Source organism: Mycteria americana, chromosome 11 (genome assembly GCF_035582795.1).
Source record: "Mycteria americana isolate JAX WOST 10 ecotype Jacksonville Zoo and Gardens chromosome 11, USCA_MyAme_1.0, whole genome shotgun sequence".
In the NCBI taxonomy this organism is placed as follows: Eukaryota; Metazoa; Chordata; class Aves; order Ciconiiformes; family Ciconiidae; genus Mycteria; species Mycteria americana.
Genome location: NC_134375.1, coordinates 3,792,439 through 3,806,629, shown reverse-complemented (window position 1 = coordinate 3,806,629; position 14,191 = coordinate 3,792,439). Strand labels below are relative to the sequence as shown.

Below are 14,191 nucleotides of genomic sequence, written 5' to 3'. Positions count from 1 at the left end.
TGGAATGGACAGTGGGAGGTCACCTGTTTCAGTATCCTAGGGAAAATACTAGAGTGGACCTTTTAGCAGCGGTGAGTCCATACTAGGTACTCATTTTTACAATTGGGTGTAAAAATATTCAAGAAGGAGACTGTTCTCTAGGAAGTAATTAGTTATCTAGCAACGGAAAACATTTACTCTGTAAAATCTAAGTTAGAATATTTGTTGATGTTTAAAAAAAGAACCTTTTTCAGTGTATTTTGTAAATACTATTCCAAGTAAAAATTAAGCTGTATAGCTCGTTTTCTCCTCTTAGCAGTCATTTTCCTTCCCATTCAGAGGAAGATCTTAAAGGGTTTCACACAGGCAGTGTAGAAGTTTGGTTAAGCAATGATAAACACTGGGCGAAATTTTTGAGTTCTTTATCACAACTTCAGCATGAAGAAACCCTAGGCTGGCATCAGTTTTGCTGAGAGTATCTTTTCCGTACAGATTTCCTCAGTGGAGAAGGGCGAGACTGAACACTGGTACACCAAAAACCCGTAAAAAGCAGGAGCCGGTTCTCCTCTAGCTGCCCGCCTTGCGCTAGGCGAAGTGAAGGGGGCTGCTTGTTGAAGTGTGTGTGCCTTCCCGCATCTCGGCGTTGTAACTGTAACTAGGCCTGTTTCGCTGCCTTCCTCAGTCCGCAGGGAATATATAACACAATAAATAGCAAAACCTTCGCAGTCCTGTTCAGCGCTACTGGCAACGCGGTGAAGCAGGTACGTCGCCTATGCCAGATCCACCCGAAAGAGGGGAAGGTCTGAACCAGCACCCGCGAAGCGTCCCTGCCATACTCCCTACACATTAAGTGTATAAAGCAGTAAGCAACGCGGTGCTAAGGAGTTTCTTATTTTTGGATGCTCCATATCAGAAAGCCGCTTCGAGATCTTACTGCTTTGCTAAACTATACAATATGTGCTTATTTCCAGCCCAGTTTTATTCGGTTTATACCTGTTTCTTCTTGGTTCGCATTGTCCTTTAGTCTAGCTTGTTTCCCGCCTGGTTCTTTACCGGTACCATGTATTTCTAAAAAGCAACTGTGCTGCACTCAGGCCTTCATTTTGCCAAACTAAGCAAGATACGTTCTTCCAAATGCTGTAGGTATAGACTCTTCCATCTGCCTGCTCAGTTTAATAGCGCTTTTCTGCGCCTGATCAGCTTACATTCATCTTTCTTGAGCGGGGGACATGTAAATGATACACAGGATCACGCCTAACACCTACAGGAAATACTTCGCTGAAGGTGTGATAGGATTTTGGTTTTTTCACTGCACAAATCTTTCCCATTAGATTTCAGTTAGTGAGCTCTGCGTTTCTGACAGATGCACGTTAGTAGTCCATAAATAAATTACTTTGGACATTGCATTAAGTTGCTGGGGGTTTTTTGGTTTTTTTTTTACTCCACTCATCAATTTCATTCTTTCTTTAGGATATTTTGGTCCTGTAGTCTTCCAGCTCTGTATCATCTACAGGTTTTAGTAGCACACACCTACTTTTTTGTGCCAACTTAATGAAAATTTTACTAGAGTTCCACATCCCAGTTATAGCCTTCCTGTTAGTTTTTCTTCAATAACTGCCTATCTCCTCAGTAGCCGCTTCCCTACCCGCAATGTAATTCCTGTAGTATCAGTGCTTAACCTTCTCCCCTGTAGCTTGTACATTTCCAGTTGTTAGAGATATCTGGTACGGAATTCTGTATTTCATGAGTCAGCTGCTTTTGATTTCCGAGATGAAGACTATCTGGTCCAACCAATATGAGCCCAGGAAGATCTTTGATTTTTACCTCCATCTCATTTTTAGCTTTTGTCCCAGCTGCCATCTTGCCCTTGCTCCTGTATTTATCATAATCTAGGATACTTCAAACATTCATTTACTATTGACACCCTACTTAAATTATCGAAATTACCTCATGCTTAGCAATCGCATTTTTTCTTAGTTCTCCTGTTACTGAATTGTTTTACAACTTATTCTTGTTTCCTTTATGAGATCTAACTCAGCTCGTATTTTGGCAATTCTCAATCGATCCCTCTACTTCTTGATGTGAAAAACATGGCTTTCCCTTCAAATATTGAAATACCTATGAAAAGCTTCTATCGTTGCATTACAAAGAAAACCAAACGAAACCCAAAAACAACTATACGTGCTCCAACTATAGTTCCCAAAATCTTCAAACTCAGCCAAATCAAAATCAATTTTTGCTGGGACTCAGTTTAGCATCTCTTTTGCCCAAGGGCTATTTCCCTGCCAAGTTGCTGCTTTTGCTCCCACCCATTTCAACATTCTTCAGACTATTCAAAATTCAAGTATATATGAATCCAATCTGCATTTATGTAAGTACACAAGGTAGAAAAAGAAGTAGTACCACTGATCAAATTCGAATACAACACGCTTTGAAGAACAAACACTTCTTTCTTCCAGTTCTAGCCCTAAAATTCCAAGGAGCCTGTTTCAGGTAAGCGTGGAAAGGAAGGAACAGAGACATCTAGAGACATCTGTCTTCTAGACAAGTAGTGGGCTTTCTGCTCTGGCTAGCGTTAACTTAGCCAATATTCTTAAAGACCATTATGCAACCAACGCATCAGTTGTTATACCCAGAGTTGAGAAATCACTGTAGTATACTTGCAGCATTCATGTGGCTTAGAGGTTTCCACAAGTAAAGTTGTATTTTTTTAGAGTAGTTCTGTAAACAGTAAATCCCCTTTGAACAGGAGAGATTCTATAAGCAGTTCTATAGAATGTTACTATCAACATCAGCAATCCCTTCTCTTTGGGGAATTTGGATGTGATATGAAAGTTGTGTCCATAAAATGAAAACCAAAAGGGCTCCTTACAACAGCAGTTGCCACACCTCACTTAGGTAATCCCAAGCCATACTAAATACTGTAGTTTCTAGCTTCTGTACTGCTAATTTTGCTCTTTAGCCCTGAGTATCCAAATAAGAATCTGTTCAGGGTCATTTTCCGGGACGTATTCCGCATTGTAATCCTTGAATCCTGCAGTGTTTGAACTAAGCAATAGGCAAGCTTGGAGATCAGAACTGCAGTGCCGGAAAACATGTTTGTACTAAAAGAAAGTGGTAGGAGGGTGAGCTTCTAGGCTGGGCAACAAAGGAAAAAAGAAAAACAAGAGGGGTGAATACATCTGCAGGACAGGTCTAGTCCAGCATCTCTGTTCAGAAGATTGTGTTGCCCATAAGGAGTTAGCAGCTCTTACAATTACATTGGCACACCACCTTGGAGAGGTGAGAAGTAACAGTCTGGAGATGATTTGCCAACAACCGGTGTTTTAGAAGAAGCCTGGATTTTATTAAAGGCCTTGGCTCGGGACAGCAAACAAGACTGGTTCAAAGCCTGTCTTTAATATCAAGTATCAAGGTTTCTGACTGTCTGAAAGAAAGACTCTTGAAAAGGACTGGATTACTACAGACCATTGAAAACCCATGAGTAAGATTTCTCAATTAGGAATGTAATGCTAATTAGTCTTTTTGGGTCAGCCTGGGTGGGTTGGCTAATTAGCAAAAGTAATATACCCATGTGATTGGCCTGGAGTGTGGGCGAGGTTCCTGGAAGCACCAGGTGATATCTGGTGAAAAAAAGGATGTGTGGGTGGTAAAATCAGGACAGCTGCAGTCAGTGACTAGAGAGGGGGAAATACATCTTCAAGAGAAAATGCACAAAGGCTCTCAACTTTCAGAACAGTTGAGGTAAGGATTAGCAAGCTCCTATAAGGTTTATTGAAAGCTTAATTTAGGATAAAATAATTTCTCAGTAAGATGGAGAGATATGCAGATTGCGTAAGTACTGATGTTGTCGCGTCAAGTCAGTTAGGTGGTGCGTGCAATAAAACCCAAGACCATTTCAGTGCGAGAACAAATGGCAGGCTTGCTTCAGCCTCAGGGCATGAAGGAGACAGAGGCCCTGCAGATGTTGTTTTACATTAAGGTAGATGTGAATTTAAATTGCCAGCCTGTGTTTTCAGTTTCTAAATAAAAGATGAGTTTTACCTACATAATCTTCTACTTTTGTTTTAGCAGAAAAATAGCAACGCTCATATCCTCCCTAGTCATCTTCTGCCGCTGCAGAGAACCGCGTAGGTTGGTTCACGGCCCTCTGTCAGGCTAGGAAGTCTGTCGCATGGTAATCGTAGTAATGTTCCTCATGAAATATTACGCACGCTTTCTAACGAAAGTCACATGATCTGTTTGGTCCTCCGGAAGGAAACCCTTGGAGGTCCTTAAGCCCATACTTATACTTTCCCTTTAAGGGCACGCTCCATCTATGGCACTGCAACACCAAAGGAGACGCAATGCGGGGCTCTCTGTAATACAGAGCACCCAAGTGCCCTAAAGGCGTACGGAGGAGGCTGCCAGGTGCATCAGAACAATGGCACTGGAATATGAAAGGAGTTAGCTGCTCCAGGGCAACTTTTCCAGGTTTCCACTCCGGGCTCATTTCCCCAGTACCCAAGTTGTTACCGATGTAAATGCATATTGTTTCACAGGGAGCTCCAACGCCTTCTACAGAGGGGATACCACAAATACTTAACGCTACTGAAACATGCATAGGATAGAGTGTCAGCTTTTACATGTGGTTCCGAAAATTAGAGGAAGGAGAGAAACAAAACAGAGAAGACTTTAACCCACACTAAAGCACTTCAAAATTTTCTGGTGGCTGTGTCTCTCCTTAGGGAATTCTCTTCTTTTCTACGTATCCTCATCCTTACAATGATGCTTACCGAGCACTATGTAACTGGTCAGTTAATATAAGGATGAGATTTTGCCCCGTTCATTTTGTACGTGTCATTTTTACTCCTCATTTGCTCTTCTGAAGGTTGGTAACTCTGAATAATTAGAGTTTCGGACCAGCCCTAGGTCCTTTTATTTATGTAGCTAAAGCAGACAGAGCAATTTGCAACAGCTGCATTCGACAGAGCCTTGTTGTAACATTTAAAAAGAGCCTTGTTGTAACATTTAAAAAGTGTAACTTCCAGATTGCTGTGCAGGAATTCACATCGCTATGAGTAAGATTTATTTCTATAGTGATTTATTTCTACAGTTCTAAGATCAAATACAAATCTATCAGAAAAAACCAGTAAGCTTTGCAAGAAACATGTTTAATTAATTTTACATTTACTATTTAATACGTTCTGGGGCTTTTCCCTCTCGACAGACGGCAATTTAATTTCTGGATCCTTTAAAAAAAACCCCAAGTTATTATGTCCAATGATTTAACATAGTTCACTTTTCAAAATATTAGCGATGGGCCTAAGACAAGTTTGGATTCAAATACTAATGTTCCCAGAGGGTGTTCTGCTCCAAGGTTTTGGTTCAGGCCCATCTTTTCCTCTCGACAAGTATACATTTGAAAAGGATACTGCCAAATAAATCTCCTGTTTTGAAAAGTTAAGTATTACATGTGTTTCTAATAACATGTCAGATGGAGTAGCATGAAGTAATTTCAATTATTTTTATTATTTGTCTGTGGGGTTTGCTTCCTTCTTTCATTTTGCTTAGCAAAACAGCTAACCTAGAGTAGTCCATCTCCCTTCCCAATTTGCAGTCGGCGAATCGAAGCGAAACTACCACTAGCAAAAAATCCTGCTGTGCTAGTGCCTCCAGATAGAAGTGAATGTAATTAAAAAGAAATTATTTCTTAAATTACACAAAGGTATCTGTTGAAGTCCGTTTTCTGTTCAGTCTATCCTAAAAAAGAGAGCAGCAGCAATGAGATACAGCAAAGTCGTTCAAGGTGCTAGGAACCGAAGGAGCAAGAGCGTGCACCAATAGAGGTAAGGTCTGAGAAGGCGCTCCCTGTATCATGATCACGTGCTGCAAAGGGAAAGCAGGTTTTTTTAGGGACTCAGCTTTGGATTAGTCCGGGATTCATGCATCATGTCAGAGGGCAACTAAATTAGAAAATGTTATCTGGAATAAATTAAAAGTATAAGTTCAGCCCCAACCAACAAAGAGATTTGTAATGAAAATAAAGACAAAGTAGTGGAAAATTGGAAGTAAGCTACTCTAATTTTTTTTCTCTTCTGTTTTCAAATGTATTTTCCAGAGTGGATCACTAAAGGAGCCAGAGCCAAACAAAATCCCACCTCAGCGACCACCACCTCAAGGTTGTTTACAGTACATTCTCGACTGTAATGGCGTTGCAGTAGGACCAAAACAAGTCCAGGCTACTTAGCTAATTGAGACTAAAAGCAAGGGTTAAAGCAAAAACGAAAAAAAGAAAAGAAACAAACACACAATTTTAAAAGCAAACATCCCAGTTCTGTTCAATTTTTGCATTGTTTCAGTGCTGACCTGGACTGTGTTTTTTCTATGCAGTGTCAACTATACCGTCTGGTTGTTTACTCGTTCATGTCTGTGCGTGTAATGCTTACCTACCTTTCTCTGTAAAATCTGTGATTTCAGGGCTGTTGTCAACAGTGTACAAAGAATGTGCCTCTTTAGAGCCCAGTGCAACTGTACAGTATGGCTGGTTAGACAGTATTTTTTGAGTATTCTATATCGTTAAGTAAAATACCACCAAGGTTCAAATCTAAATACTTTTGCTTACTCTGTGAGTGTGTGCACACTGTACTCATAGCCTTTATTTTTTTGTGCGTGTGCATGACTAATAGGCAGGTGATCCAGATATATTTTTAAAAGTCCAGATTCGAATTTGCTAGTGAGGCTTTTTATTTATAATTTTATACAGTTTGTTAACATTTGAGTTTTACTTATACGCAAGTGGAAGTCTAATGTTTCAGTGACTCCATAAGATACAGTTCTTCCCAAGGAATATTTAAAATATCTTCTATTTTACATACTGGTATTCATATTTTTAGTAATCCTTCATTAAATTATTAGCTACAAAGCTATGTAAATGGGCCACCTATGTGCAATATCTCCGTGAAAGTGTGAGTATTTAAGGTATCCTATTTCAATTGAGTAGTATCTTTTGTTGTCATTCTGAATTAGTAATCTATGGAGATTTTTAATGAAAACTCATGCAAATACTTTCAAAAAATCTTATACTTACCTAAGAGTTAAATCCCAGGTTATTTGGTGAGAAGTACCTCAAGGACTGTTAAACTTCCTGTAAGAGCTCATTTTTTTCAAATACTGCGATGTTAGGAGATGGTAGACCAAGGTACCTCTAATCAGCTAGGGATCTTGCCCTTTGATTAGAACGGGAGACAAAAATGTCAGCGGTTTTCTTGACCGGCTCGGGTCTGCTGTTTTAAACTTAGAAGTATCCAGACAGCTATAAAGAAAACTCGGTCCCAGCGTTATCCACATAAATAGGGTTTATCATAATTGCTTGAAATCAAACTTGCAAAAAGACGTGAGATGCCTGACAACTGCTAGATTTTCTGTAGGTAAATTATTTGTGATTTTTGCACAACCGATTTATAATGTGATACTATGAGAAATACCCAGGCAGGCAGTTAATCTGTTGTGAGAAATCTAGCCTAGAATCACAAGCTACACACTGCTAGCATACCATAAAGCTTAGTTGCAAGTGAGCCACAAAACTATAATTTTAATCTTGAATATGTACAAAGATGAGTAGTGGCCATTAGTTTAGTGCAAACAATTTTGTTTAAAGGGAAAACAGCCTTATGTTCTACTTCTGTTTTCCCTACAAACACTGGAAAAAATTATCAGTGAGAATCATCATTCTTAGTGTTTCTTTTATTTGTACAAGCTGGCTGGTAAGATGAGAATTAAGGTATGCGTTATTAGCTATTTAAATGTTTGTGGTAAGTGCTACTGTTTACTACCTATCAGTAAATTACATGAATATTTTGCTTTAGTGATCAGCATTTGTCTGGGTCAGTGATCATTCCAACGACGGCATTGGCTATTTTCTTCTATATTAAGAAAATTCCACTTAGAATCAGGTTCACAAATCCTTACCTCCAGACACCATAAAGTGGATAAACCGTACTGCCCTGGGGTGGAGAAATGAATCTGATGATTGATGTTATTTAAAGCAGTCGGTATTTTTTTGCATGTAGTAGTACGAGTATTCACACAAGTGCTTTTCGCACGACATTTGTGAGCTGTGTGTGCAAAGAAGAGATGGGTGTTCCAGATAGGATTTCAGCTTGTTGACTGTAAAGGATTTACAAGGGCACACACTATTACTACATACCACAGACAAGAAGCAAGCCAAAATGTCTCTCTGCATGTAAGCATGCTTAGGTGCAATATTGTGGGTAACAGGGAACAGATGTTTTACAGTGTAGGCTTAATGTTCAGTTTTGTTGAGTTATTTTTGGTAAAAGTTTCTTTCATGATTGTTGCCTTTTGTACAACCCAGCTGCAAGAAAGTGAGCAAATGCTGGAAGTGTGACAGCAGTATATCTTTTATGTGAAATATCTTGTACAGCTTAATGTGCAATAAAAGAAAGTTATATCTGTCTTCAGTGTAAAGTTTCTGGCATTCAAGCCTGTATGTACAAGTGGGGGAAAGAAACCTTTCTGTTTTTCAATATTGAGTGAAAGGAGACTAATAAGAAAGCGATCCTTATTAAGATGTTGCAAGACCGTGTTATCACCTTCAAATATTTCCTACAGAAGCGGTTCAAATTAATAAACAATGAAGGCACATTCCTTAACATACAGTACGTGCTATTTATCTTTCTACACCACAACACGCTGCTACAACTGTATTAAAACGTATTGAAGCATTAGTACATGCTGTTCTCAGAGACGTACACTGGGATCTCGTATAGTAAGTGGAAAGCTAACTATAATAGCGATTTAAAAAAAAAAATAGTCCTGTATTGCAACAGTACTTCCAGATATGAAGGTTTTCTTTTAGAGACCTGAGTAGATTAAGTCTTTTACTTGCCCTAAATATCTGTGTAAGACTAAAAATCCCCCAATGTTCAGAACATCTAGATCAGTTGTCTTCTGTAATATTTACTGTTCGGCAAAGCTCTCGCCCTGACTGAAACGTTGTACAAACGAATCGCCCAGAATGCCGTCCTGTCCTCTCTTCCCCTTAACTCAGATGTCCTGTGTGCCTCGTCACATGCAAGAATAAAGGTTCAGTTATAACCACTGTCAGCCCAGAAAACCACATTCAGACATCTGATATGAGATAAAAGCAGCCTGCCCACTGAGATCTGACACAGCACTATTTCGGTCAGAAAGCAGAAAAAAAAAAACCCCCGTATGATGATGTAGCATCTTTCAGCCATGGATTTCACAACTTAAGTCTCTACTACACACTGTAGTTTCACACGTGATACAGTATTTTGCCAGTATACTTCCTTCTCAGTGGAAAAATCTCCTTGGTAAAGAATTAGCAATGACTTTCTTGTGGTTTTTGTAATGTTCTTGACATATTTCACTAAGGGGTTAAATAAGATATCAAAAGACTTTAAATTAGCCGGGATATTTCAGTATAAAGTTGTTTTACTGCTATAAGAGTGAATCTAAGAGGAATATTACGGAAATAATTTTAAATCTTGGGAGGGATGAAAGTGCAATAACTACACAGAAAATAGTAGCTGTATTGCTGACATAGCTATTACTGGTATATTCAATTATCTCGCAGCCTCTCCTTGAGCTGGGCCAAAATTATACTGGGTGTAACTCCATTGGTTTGATTTGAAGTCAGTACCGCTACTGCTGGGATAAATTTCGTACTTCTTAGCCATTTTCAGGATGAATCGCAGGGGCTCCAGCAAGTTACTAATGTACCAACTGTGATTAGTAGCATTGACGACATGAAACTGCAGTCCATATTAGTAGAATTTTGCCTCAAAAGTAGAATTAAACACATTCAAGGATTATTTTAAAGTGTTGGATATGAAATCTAGTAAGAATTCTTTGAAACTATAACATTATGAAGTTTTTCTTGTACTGAACCTAGGGGGCCCAGTGCAACCCCAAGGAATGCAATCACAAAGCCAGGAGCCATTGCAGCCACAGCGCATGTACCCCCCTGGGCAGTCAGCAAAGCCCTCGGCTTCCCAGCCACAGCGTCCGCCTGGACCTACAACTCAGCAGCCACGTCCCCAGGCTCAAGGTCCTTCCAGCACCAGGTTATCAAAGGAAGCGGAGCCGCAGCCGCAGCCCCAGCCCCAGCCCCAGCCAGCTCCACAGCCTGCTCCACAGCCTGCTCCGCAGCAGAAGCCTCAGTCTCATCCACAGCTTAAGTAAGATTGGCTTTATCCATTTTCTTTTCTCCTCGTAACGCAGATTTTGTTGTAACTGTAACCTGGGAGTTGTCTAATAGTCAGAAAAAAATGTACGTATGTTCCCAAGTCTAAAATGAGGTTAAAACGTTTCAAAAAGCTTATTCGCTGTTCACGGTTAGTAAGACAGCATCATTAGTTATATCCAAAGCACTACACGAAATTTCATTTAATAGTTGTGCAATTCCTGCCCCAAGTAGGTTTGAAAACTCATCATCTTTCTCGTATTTGTTTTCTCCTTTTATGTCACTGACTCATGATCTGGGTGTGCTGTAAGGCTGCACAGAAAAGAGGAAGTCTTATATCTGCTTCAACTTTTAACCTTGCAGTCACTCAGACAGCAGATTCCAGTTTCAAAAGGCCCGTCTCAGAAACAATCCAAGCGAACGCGCGAGACAGTGGCCGCCAAACTGTTTTCCTTACGGTCGCGCTTCCTTCACGGTTACACGCGGCTACTGACTGTCGAGCAGGAGCACCGCGCACCGGCCCTGTCCGGAGGAGACGGCAGCACTCGCAGGGAACTGCCTCTAGTTCTCTCTCTCTGGAAGATTCCTTAGTGCACAGCGTGCTGTTGTTGCTCTACCTAGCCAGCCACGTGCTACAGTAAAGAGCGTGAAAAGGGTCTGTAGCTATAGCCCCTCTCACAGCTTAAACCCAGTGAACAGAAAACATGGGGAAGGTATTAGCAATGATTTTCACCATTTCGCTGGTTTTCAACCTAGCGATCCTGACACACGCTATTGCCGGTAGTCACAGACACATTCTTCTTATTTTGGTAAGTACAAAGACTGGCATGTAGTCTTTGTTTTAGCCAAGACAGACAGATCCCCTTTTCCCACCCACTCATATGCTGATACTGGTGTGAACCGATTCTGAGTCCTCACCTGAGCACAACTCGGTGGAAAAGAGGCGTGAGGTGACAAAATGCAAAGAACTTTTCCTGGCCTTCCTAGGACAGTGTATTTCTTCATTCTGTTTTATACTCATAAAACTCAAATTCGTTCATCCATTATTTAAGTATACACAGGAAATAAGGAGGTTGATTTTCTTAAGCGAGATGGAAACTGGATTAGAGTTTCAAACTTAACTTGTGAACTTTGGACATTTAAGAAAACCAGTTCAGAACAGGTAGAGAAGAACGGTACCACATACTGTTGCCCAGCTTTCTCCCTGTCCTTGAGTTCCTTGTTCAAATCTAGATTCATTTTTCTCTTCTTCAGATGGAAGAGAACAGTCTCTATTTAAAATAAAATAAAAAAGGAGAAATTAAGATGCAAGTTTTCAAGATGCAAGCTGTAATAAGAGTCGTTTTTCTAACTTTCAAGAAGCAGTTTTAGGTCCACACCAAGACTCAGATCTCCTGCCTGTAGGATTAACTCTATCTATTTGCATGCGTATGCTTTGTATTCACCCACATGCTGTTGCCCAACCTGTATGTACATGTTATTAATCTGTGAATAAATATTTAATTAGGCTACTTATTGTGTTACTAATCAAGTCAAGTGCTGCTTCCCACCCTCCCTCTTTCAGTGAGTACAAACAAACATTTATCAGTCTATTCTCATTAACACAACTATAATTTATGAAAAACCTAAAGCGCCTGTAGCACTGTTTGCTGTACATTATTAGTTTAGAGGCAGAGAAGTTGCAAACCATGAAGAGCATAAGACAATCTGAATGAGAAAAGTGTTTCAGTTTTACTATAGCCAAAACTGAAATCCTGTTATTGTACTGAGATACAAACGAAATCAGTTAACTAGTTTCACTAACGCATGGATATCTTTGTGAAAAGGTTGTAACTCATTAATGTTTTCTCTTTAAATTCAAGCCGACTTTTTGAATATTATTTTATCTGACAAGTCATGAGTTAAAGTTTTAAACTTCAGACAGTTTCCTTCTTGTATGTTATTTTATTCATGCTTACAGAGACTTATACCGTACTTACATGATAGCACTAAAACCAGAATAGCATTGCTAAACTAACGGCTTATAGACAAGAAAAATTAGAGCTGATTTGGGGATTTTTCTTTAAAGATGTAAAGTGTCATTAAGCCTCCACTAAGGATCAAATGTCCTATATATATATATACATAGAGAGAGAGAGCACATTACAACTTTCGGATTCATTCTTCAAACTCTTGCCGAAATACCTATTTTTTCTTTGTGCGTAACTGTTTGCAGCCTTAAGGAACACAGTTATTAATCATCCTGTGTTGGGTGGTGATTTGGATTTAGCAGGCAGGCCTACTATTTTCCTCAAGTTCTAATTTACATCATCCAATTTACTGGAATACAACGTTTCATATCTGTAAAAAAAGCAGTGTGTTCTCTAAAGAAAACGATTATCCTACTTCTGAAATCAAAGTACAGAAGGAATGTGCTGTGCTGCAGCAGCTCTGTATGCTACATCTAACTATACTGCTCGTGTTGAATGTCCCCTTTGCTCACATGCAAACTGTCTGCACCTCGTGGACATTTTGCCTTTTCTCGTAATTTATTCAAGTTATATGTGGATGGAAGCTGGTAGACAATATGACCATACAAAACATGTTGCATTTTTGTCTTGCAGCAAGTCGCAGTCTTTGACAAATGCCTTCAGTTTCACAGAATCATCCTTCTTCCGATCATCTGTGAACGAAGATGAAGCAAAAGCTGAAACTATTCGAAACTTGAGGAAATCCTTTGCTAGTCTTTTTTCTGATTAGCCAGCTTCATCTAAATGCACCTAGCATATAGTCTAAAAACTACGTGAATGTTACATAGGTTTTGTTTTCCCTGTGACAGTACCCTTCTCTACTGTGCTAACTGTTGTATTAAGCAATATGTTAAACTTACAAAACAAAACAAAAAAAAAATAGAAGAAGGACTTTGATGAGGTACCATTCAGGAACATGTAGAGAAGTCTATAAAGAAGGAAGGGTTCTATTACTAACACAGAATGCCGAATTCTAAGGTCCTTATCCATTGTAATATTGTGGCCTTACTGTGACTGAACTATATAATCCTATTTGAGACTCCTTTGTAGAATTGTGTTAATAAAGCATTGAGCGATGGGTTTCTCCTTGCTTTACCCATTTCCAATGCATTGCAATGCATGTGTATTTTGTGTGTAAATGTTTTGTACGGCAAAAGTATAGTCTTGACTTGTTCTTGCCTCCCAAATTTAGGAGGCAATTCACACTGACGTTCTTGTCAAGCCACAGAAATAATGTGAGAAATTGAAGCAGTTTCTTCCTCCTTATACAATCTTTCTGTCAGCTGGTTGTAGACTTCTGATGTATCGCTGAGAGTTATCAGTACACTAACTTAATGTCATAAATAGAGTGTATATGTACTACTGTATCTCCATATGTCTATTTAAATTTATTTCCAAATTGTAACCATAACTGGGTTTAGTTGCAAAGAATATGCATGATGTTACCCTTATTTTTGTGAACACCTTCTAATAAATGTAAAGTCCCATGCCTGATTTAAAAAAATGTCTTCTACAAAGCTTGTTTCAACATCAATATATATTTTCTATTTTGACTGATATCAAAAGGGTAGCTTTCTGGTTATAAACTACTTGGACACAAACCACAACTGTAAGAAAATAAACTATCACAAATAATTCTCTTTTTGAATTAGCATCATAAAAAATTATAAATTCTAGGAATCACATCTACATTTTCTAATAAGTTATGTATTTTAAAAATATTTCTCTAACTGGCGAAAACAGAATTGATCCTGGACTTGGAGGTAACAGCAGCATTTTTTTTTTAATTATCTAAATCAAAGTGAAGTTCATTAGTAATCTCTGGACTATCCATTTCCAAATTATTATCATGTCATTCTGCCTATCATGAATTACATGCAGCAGTATTCCTTGCCAGGAAACAGTGCTAGCAGGGGAAACAAGGAAAAATAGCTGTGATATTAGCACGTCTGAGGGAGAAAACGAGCAAGGCAACGCTAACTTAAAAACCCTA

At 39.1% G+C, this 14,191-nt stretch overlaps 1 protein-coding gene across 7 annotated transcripts in view; it reads left to right on the top strand.

Annotated features, from left to right (window-relative positions):
- The window catches only part of SYN2 (synapsin II), a 225,467-nt gene extending 211,790 nt beyond the window's left edge, over positions 1 to 13,677 (top strand). For all 7 annotated transcript variants that reach the window (XM_075514128.1, XM_075514131.1, XM_075514127.1 and 4 more), the window contains 3 exons: positions 6,080 to 6,140; positions 9,899 to 10,184; positions 12,793 to 13,677. In XM_075514128.1, coding sequence (XP_075370243.1) covers positions 6,080 to 6,140; positions 9,899 to 10,184; positions 12,793 to 12,928 — 483 coding nt within the window. In that variant the 3' untranslated portion in view covers positions 12,929 to 13,677. The remainder of the gene's footprint in view (positions 1 to 6,079; positions 6,141 to 9,898; positions 10,185 to 12,792) is intronic.
- The last annotated feature ends 514 nt before the right edge of the window (positions 13,678 to 14,191 follow it).